This window comes from Pomacea canaliculata, linkage group LG12, assembly GCF_003073045.1.
Source record: "Pomacea canaliculata isolate SZHN2017 linkage group LG12, ASM307304v1, whole genome shotgun sequence".
In the NCBI taxonomy this organism is placed as follows: domain Eukaryota; kingdom Metazoa; phylum Mollusca; class Gastropoda; order Architaenioglossa; family Ampullariidae; genus Pomacea; species Pomacea canaliculata.
In genome coordinates this window covers 21853370-21862414 of record NC_037601.1, presented here as the reverse complement: position 1 = coordinate 21862414, position 9045 = coordinate 21853370, and the positions used below count along the sequence as shown (strand labels likewise).

Below are 9045 nucleotides of genomic sequence, written 5' to 3'. Positions count from 1 at the left end.
ACATGTCCCAGAAAAGGTACTCTCACTTTTCCTAATAGGAATTGAAAATTCCATCCTTATATAAATTTACACAGTTAACAAATAAACCTGGAAGATACTACCTCGACAAAAGATCCAAAGCAAATTTTAACATTTCGCTCAGAATCAAAAGATTCTTTAATATTGCATTTTTGAAATTATACTGTGTGGATCATGACAACAGTTACAAGGTGTTTCAATTTTAAAATTAACAAGTAAAAGAAACTTTGAAGCATTAAATAATGGTTTTGATTTACAGGGCATTCCCGTGTCAGTTCAGCAGCTTATAGACGCAAGTAAGTTTATCACAACAGTTGCATCGGATCTTGATTTGCTGACACCGTTCAACTTAAAAAAAAATAGTTTATGTTATAGTTCTTCTGCTTGAAGAATTCTCAATTTGCCATCTTGATCGGAATTGTCTACGATTGTGCTTAATTTGCTTTCCTGTGGCCTGATAGCTGTTGGACCAGGGAGTACTCTGTGTACTTGATAAGCATAAACTCTGTCACAGTTGTAATAGGAATATGTAAATTTAACACACGACCTTTTACTTTAAATTAAAATGTACATAACCAACCAATGGAAAGAAACAGCAGTGCAATTGTTTGGGAGGAAACTTAAAATTTAAGAATGCAAAAGTTTTCCCTCCTCCTCCTCCTCCTCTTCCTCCATCATCATCATTGCTGTTGCTAACTCTACTATTACCTATCTCTCCCTTTCCACACTTACTGAGCTTGATGAATAATGAGGCAAATAAGGAAGAAACCTTTCTTAGTGAAGTTTAGCAAAATATAGGGGGTTGGTTGCCATGTTAACAAACAGTAAGAAGAGACTAGGAACAATGTTTCCATGTTCACTTTGAAAGGAAAGAGCTCCGACCTGTACAAGAACACCCGCGTTGTAAGCTGGCATTGTGAGCCCAAGACAGCCATAAGGGAGGGGAGCTCTTCACCTACGACTCCATAGACATGGAGATTAAGGTAAAGTATGATATATACCAACATTTAACATTCACAAATAATTTAGGTTGTGCATATTTGCGTACCAGAGATGAATAATTATGATCGAAGAAAATAAATTATTTACCTATGGAATGTGACAAATGTGACGGACTGTTGAGCTGATGAGACGAAACTTTCTTCAACAGCACATCTATGTAGAAAAAGTAGACTGTACGTGGCCAAAGGTGTATTCTCAATCTCATTTCAAATACGCAGAGAGAAGGAAAGATTTTTAAAATTAATTGTCCACCTTCTAAGCGTCTTAAGCAGATTGAAGGAGATTAATTAATGCTAGCACTTCCTGTCTCGCTTTAAACAGGAATAGGATTCAATAGCCTGACACTAATGTTGATCATCAAATATTCTGCATCTGTATCAGCCGAAGTACTCATTACAAAGTACCATGAAAATTGCTTTATGTTGCCAGAACGACAAGACAATTGTGAAAGAAAAACTTTGCGAGAAGTTTGTGAATTGCGAGCTTCGACTCATTGAGTCGTCAAAGCTTCCAGTAAAATGTTGGAATGATGGCGAGCAGGGACTGGTGCGCCTCACCCAGCATGACGGACAGCACGTGCATGTGAGCCTTTCATTGTTAATAGGCTACAGCTTTGTCTCTCTCTCTCTCCCTTGTCATTTTTCTAGGTGTGCTCAAGTCATTTGTTCTATTCTTATCATAGTTTTAGTGATTACAGGGAGTTTTAAAAATTTTTACAGTTGGGAAAATTTGTGAATTAGATACAGTTATAAAGAATGCGATGGAGTTGCGGGAACATGTACGCAAATGAACTCTGTCCAACATTTTTTTATCGAAAAGTCAAGAAAGGAAAAATAAAAGAGGATGTGGAGCAAATTTTACGGTATAAGTCCTCTTATTGCATTTAAACCTCATTTCTACAACTAACCCACACTCTATCTAACCAACCTAAGTAAACAACCTTTATTCCCCATCAGGAGAGAGAATATCAAGGCAGCTGGACACTGAAAAGTCTCGCCGCTAGAGGAGATTTCTGGTCAGAAGATGATGATTATGATTCAGCTTCCGGTCAGCCCTTGGCGCGCTGCCTTCACGTGGTCAAGTCCGTGGCTGATGCCATGTGTCAGCTACATCGTCAAGAATGGCTATTTCGAGATTTTCGAGTATCGAATATTCTAGTCAACTACGACACAGGAGAGGTTTGAGAACATTACTAACACACGCTAACAGTTTTTTAATATGAGTTACTTACTTGGCATATATATATCTGCTATACTTGATGCAGTTGTTGATTGCTGAGATGTGTTTACCCTTAATGTGACCAAACTGTCACACAATCCCATGGAAAAAACTGAAATCGTAATTGGGGAAGATTGTTACTTTTAAGTTTGAAGAATAATTAAAAAATAAACCATATGTGCTGTTGCTTTCCCTTCGGTCAAGCCTATACAATATATCAGAAACCTGATATTTCTTCAGGCAGTGCTTGCTCGGATTGGGCGAATGCGTCATCTGCGTGCGGCGGAGGACAGTGTGCACGAGGAACCTTTCCAGGACAGCTGGCGTAGGTAAGTGTATGTCTGTCTCTCTCTCTCTGACAGATGTACACGTTTTAAGCATCCACATACACCTGCACACAAGCAAACACCTAAATGTACATGCACATACAAACATATGTTTGGGCTTGTTTCTCATGAGCATTCTTTTTATAGTTTATATTAAAAATAGGAACTGTAGCATACAATTACAAATTCATTTCAACCATTAAAATATCAATAACACAGTTGCTGATAACAAATACTTTCAAAATAAAAGTGTTATTAATAATTTTCTCATCAGATTTCATGACAGAATACTCTGAAAGACTTTTATACTTCTTTTTACATCTGGTCTTTCCATCATTTATCAGCATTCAGCAGCCAGTCGGGTCAGGATTGTATAATTGTATACTGGGTAGATAATTGTATACTGGGTAGACTATTTTTCATGACAGTCTTAGAAAATAAATTGAATGTTCTGTTGTTACAGATTAGCCCCTGAAGTGCTTGTTGCACACACCTACAGCCGCGCAAACGATGTATTTATGTTTGGAACAATGATCTGGGAGCTCTTTCACATAAGGGAGGAGAGCAGAATAAATCCCAGGGCAACGGACGAGGACATGGAACCCTGCGCTGATATTCCCAGGCACGAGGTAAGCCTTTGAAAGTGATGTTAATAAGTATTTCCACAAAAATAGTTTCTCTGATGCAGTTTGTAAAAGAACTGAAAACCTTTCCTGAAAGTGGAAAGGGTAGCATGCTGTAAAGGTTGCAAGAGTAAGACTACACGTTTTATTCTTAAGTACGCACGTTCGAACACAGTCAAGCCACACAGCATTTCAGCCACCTACACGATTGTTATCAAAAGCATTTTTTTGTTTTCCAGGTTATAAATTACATCAGAGAAGGAATGTCACTACCGAACCACGAAAGTTGTCCAGTCTGGCTTTATGAGTTGATTTTGCAGTGCCGCCATCCCAACCCTCTGCAAAGACCCACTGCTGAGCAAATCGTGGAAACTCTCGCTAGAAACTCAAGCGACACAGCGTCCATAGGACCTCTCATGTAAGATATTTTATATGTCTTGGGTAGGACAGTTCTTCCCATATCTTCTATAGTAAATGTAAATTTAACAAAAAGAAAGATCTAATTTTACCGTTGACAAAACCCATTAACGACTCTTTACGGTTCTGTGTTTGTTCTTGTTCATTGCTAGTATAGACTGATTTAATTTTGTTAAAAATGATAAAGGATGAAGGACTATTTAGTTGCACAATAAAGATAACAGACATTGTCGTTGTCAAGAAAGAAATACAATAAAGAAAGGAAGCTTAAAGGAGACAAGATAGTAAAGAATAAGGATGAAAGAAAGAAAACATAATAAAGTGCAAAGAGAGTAAATTAATAAATAAATAAAAGAAATGCCTTCCGTTGAAATTTTAGGTCTTGTTAAATGAGCATTGTTTAGAATTCTGGATTACTGAGCCAGTTTTAATAAAACACTTGATTCTGTCAGGAAGAAGATCTACAAAGAAATGTATGTAGCTGTTTGTAAGAAACTTCCAGCAATATGTCTTCCAAATGACAACGCTACGACACAATTTTATGATATGCCTTCCATTGCAGGTTCAAACCTTTGGCAAGCGCGGTTCCAGAGGATGCACTCAGTGAAGAAACAGACGAACTTCCTGATGTACCAGCACGAAACAGGATTTCTGCTTATATCAGAAGGCATCTTCCTAGCAAGAAAATATGGACCAGAGGGACCACAATTCGAAGGTCATACAAGCGAACCACTAAGAAACACAAGGAAGGCATCGACAATCGCACTTTTCTGAACGAGAATGAAAATCACCGTGGTTCCGAAAGAGCTGCCAATCGTAACATTACTTCACCACTTACAGACCACGAAATGCCTTATCTCAGTCTGGGACAGTTTTCAAAACATTCCAGAGGATCTCTAGAGCGCAGCAGGAGTAAGGAGCAGAAAGCTTTAAAGCGAAGCATCAAGTTCGAATGTAACCATGTCCGATTTGGAAAAAAACGAGCGAAGTGAACAGAAAAGCCACTTAACAAGTAAAATCCCGAGAGAAAAGACCAAAGAACAATCTGTCGAGTCCTGGAGACACGGAGCAGACGTTTGTTAAACAATTCATGGACGTGGAAGAAGATTCTGACGACCATTACGACACGTTAAACAATTCACAGGTGACTGGTTATTTTCCCGGTGACATTGGTCACACGTGCAACTGAACCGCGCCATGGCAGCCTGTCTACAATCGTCTTCCGCAAGGGGCAAGATCTGCCCCGATATCACCAAATGTGAAGACAGAATTTACTGGTGTCAAAGGTCACACATTGTCAGTAATTCATGAGACTGGCCGTACAACACCAGAAAGTCCTAGTAGACAGGAAATGGTGACAACAAGACACGTGAACAAAAAGACGACACACAGAAAAGTGCCTTCCATATCCCAAATTGTAATCGTGAGACAGAATACAAATTTTATGAGCCAGTAGAACTAGCATTACCGCCATCATCGGGTGGCTCATCCAGTTTGGATCAACACAGCCAAGACATTCAGTCTGAGAATGTTCATAACAGCGAAAAAGACTACGATAAACTGAACGATCAGCTATCTGATCATTGTACTAATCCTGAAACAGATTATACTTCTCTTGTATGCACTTCGGTCACAACCATTTCTTCTGAGTCTGAACCTCATCAGCAGGAACAAGATCAGAATTCTCCCAATGCAGGTTGCAGTCATCACACATCTTTTCTTTGGCCGGACCACACTCAAACATCTAAAAGTAGGCTTGACTATGTATACGTGGACGGACGCTCAGAAAAGAAAACTGAACCAGAAAACATTACATTAAATAAACAGAGGCAATTGGAGGAAATGGAACAACAAAGCAGCTCATTAGAACACTCTGGATCATTTGTCGCTTCGTCTTCTGCCTCGTGGGTTTCTTCAGAGTCGGAAGATTATTCGAGCACAGATGCTAGCTGCCAATATTGCAAAGAAAGTTTTTGTCAGGAGTGCAGTGAACACTTAACAACACGATGGACGGTCCACACTGAACAGCAGCAACAGCTACAGCAGCAGTGTATGGCCGTGTGCTTGGACAATGATCCCCTCAGATGCAAGCTGTTATGTCCACATAAAACAGAAACTTTAAAGAACAAAAGTGTTGTCAAAAGAAGACACAGACTTGAAGGAGACGCGTTCTTTTTGGAGTCCAATACATTGTCTCCTTTAAAATTTAATAATCCATATCTACCAAAAGTTAGCCACGTAGATTGGGAAAATGGTAAAATGGAGCAGTTTTTTCTAGAGGACTTCGATGGTTCTGGTAACAAGGCTGAAATCTATGTATAGCGTCCACCACACTCTGTGATGTAAAACTGATGAGAACACACTGTTTGCCTTTGATGATACTTTTTACACTTGTCAGATGCTGTTTTGTCCTCTAGAAGAACTGAAATACATGTATGAGTCATGTAAATGAAAACCCAAAATCGTGTGCGCGAATACTCAATCCTCTTTAATTAGACACAACTGATCACATTACACTTCATCATATAAAAATCAAATTTGTACGAGGCTATTTTCAGCTGCATCCCACACACTATCTTACAGAAATGATTGTGTGAATGTTATCGTGAGCATTTAGATAAAAAAAATTAGTTCAGTAGATACTGCATGGCTAATGCCAGTTTGTCCTGCCAATTAAAGATGACTGTGCAGAGTTGAACCCACTGGGATCCGCGTGCGACCGTAGTCCACGTGACCTATGGTCACTCAAAGTCAAAACTACAGCGATCAGTAAACTGACAGTCAAGTGAGTTCATGTGTAATTAATACTCACTTTCAGCAGCCAATGAGCTGGGTGCAACAGATCAAAGATGTTATGTGGTGAGTGAGAACACCACAATAATGTTTTCAAGTGTTGTAAATGATGTATCGCTTTTAACTTAATAGCTGCACATATGTGGTAGTTTTTTTAAAGGACAGAACCAGTGACGACTGTGAATTGGTTCTGTCCCCAGTATGAAGACACGAGTCCTTTCCTTTAGAGGTTTCTTAATCTTCTCCATTCACGCTAAAGAAAACTAACCTTCTCCGTTAGTTTCTATTATATCGGGTGACCGATGGACCGTCTTGCTCACCTGCCCTACCCTCATCTTGAATGCATTGTTTTCTTGTGGTCCTCGTGGTTCATTGACCTAATCATTTCTTTTGATATGCTTTGCTGTTCTATACTACTGTACTGCGCATTGGAACCTTTGCTGTGAGTGACAGGCGCGTTCTCACTCACTCACTCACTCACCAGAATTCTCCGATGTATCCCTTGACTTCTCGCCACCTTCCCGCTCTGGTCAACAGCGTACATAATACCTTGAAAGAAAAGTGTACTTCCTATGGTCGAAATTGCAGACTACTTGATGTTGGAATACAATAAAAACTTATTTACTCTCATTACACATAACAGGTTCAAGCGAGATATTTCTCAGCAAAAAAAGTTTTATTTTAATTATTTAATCAGGCCCTACTAGAAAATTTGCGAGGTGAAACATTGTGTCATGCACGCTGTTTCGTTTTCGAAATCAGAGCCCGAATATTGGCGAGAATCTTGATGTCGGGTTTCACTTTTCAAGACTTTCTTTATAAGACTCACATTGACGATTATGTGACCATGTTTCACGATTTTGTTTACACGACCGTCATATACAGCATTGCAAAATATAGCTATTTATTAAATAGCTTGCACCTGGTTAAGAAAGCCGTTTAGTTTTAAAGTTTCTGGACAGGTCTTGCCCACCTCTTCTGTGAGTCAACTGATCAACCTTATGCTGCTGATGTTAATGTAACCGGTCAACATTCTCTTCATTTCACTTTTTCTTAGCTTCTGCAGATTTTTTGCAGTGTCTTAACCCTTTAAGCTGCGGCCATCACTCTTTAATCACCGCTCGCAGCTAAAGTATTCGCATTGTTCTTCGTGTTACATCACGGAGTTTGATTGTCGTGAATTACTGTGATATGAACAGAATAATGAGTTTGCCTGATGGCTGGGATATAGCACTTTACAATTTATTATTGCTATTAGTATTGATTTGTGTTGATCTATCACATCGAGGATTTCAATGTATAATGTCTATAGCATCATGCTCTCTGATATTATTGTTTCCAAAAGACAATATAAATAGTTTGACTTCGTTTATTTCATTAAAATGATCGCTGCGCACTGAAATAAAATAAAATAAAATATCCTTAAATAAAGCAATCATACATACCTCTATTGTTGATATTCTATCAATCTGTCAGATATATATGTAATCAGAAGTATTAGTGCAGACGTCATATCTTACATATATATATGGATTAAAAACTCACTCACTCACTCACTCACTCACTCACTCGTAATGTTCACATGCATATACGTGTGCTAGAATATGTGTTTAGAAACTGTGCAGTTGTGGAAGAGCTGCCTGTTTATTGGAGGAATTGTTTTTTTTTTTGTTGTTTTTTTTTTACAGGCTTTTATCTGTTCTACATGTTCGCCATATTTTGCAACGTCTTCGTGTTGCGCATCTTCCTCGTATTTGACATACTCTATGTGTTCTTCGTCGTTGACGTCTCATCCGCCATTGTGTCAACCAGCCACCCTGTACCCACGTCATCTCATCGGCGTGTGAACACGTGACCTCGCTGCGCGGGTGTGCGGCCAGCCTTAGGTGGAGCAGCCAGGTTAGGACCGGCGAGCAGGGGTTCACGTGACCAGCGGCCTACCACCTCTCGTACCTGACGCGAGAGGGAGGGGGCCAGCTGGAGGAGAAGAAGACTGGTGTTTCCGCTGATTCTAAGAACACTTTGAGCAGACACTTGACTGGCTGTGTCGCAGTGCACTTTGTATTTCTCTGCTGTGTGTGTATTTTATTTGTAACCTTTTGCGGGGAGGCAGTCCCCTGTTGTTTATATTTATTTTGACGAGTACTCGTAGGTGTATTTTTTTATCCGTTTTTCTGTGGGTGTGTGTGTGCTCACTACTCGTCACGCTCACTCACTCACTCACTCACTCACTCACTCACTCACCATCACTCACTCACTCACTCACTCACTCACTCACCACTCACTCACTCACTCACTCACTCACTCACTCACTCACTCACTCACTCACATCACTCACTCACTCACTCACTCACTCACTCACTCACTCACTCACTCACTCACTCACTCACTCACTCACTCACTCACTCACTCACTCACTCACTCACTCACTCACTCACTCACTCACTCACTCACTCACTCACTCACTCACTCACTCACTCACTCACTCACTCACTCACTCACTCACTCACTCACTCACTCACTCACCTCACTCACTCACTCACTCACTCACTCACTCACTCACTCACTCACTCACTCACTCACTCACTCACTCACTCACTCACTCACTCACTCACTCACTCACTCACTCACTCACTCACTCACTCACT

General features: G+C 40.0%; 1 protein-coding gene across 1 annotated transcript; it reads left to right on the top strand.

Annotated features, from left to right (window-relative positions):
* Positions 1 to 275: 275 nt before the first annotated feature.
* Positions 276 to 7823, top strand: LOC112577261 (fibroblast growth factor receptor 4-like). Its single transcript, XM_025260311.1, has 8 exons — positions 276 to 314; positions 887 to 1001; positions 1450 to 1602; positions 1977 to 2198; positions 2479 to 2567; positions 3028 to 3193; positions 3427 to 3605; positions 4167 to 7823. The coding sequence occupies exons 2-8, from the start codon at positions 990 to 992 to the stop codon at positions 4594 to 4596; spliced, it is 1251 nt and encodes a 416-aa protein (XP_025116096.1). The 5' UTR covers positions 276 to 314; positions 887 to 989; the 3' UTR covers positions 4597 to 7823.
* Positions 7824 to 9045: the final 1222 nt, after the last annotated feature.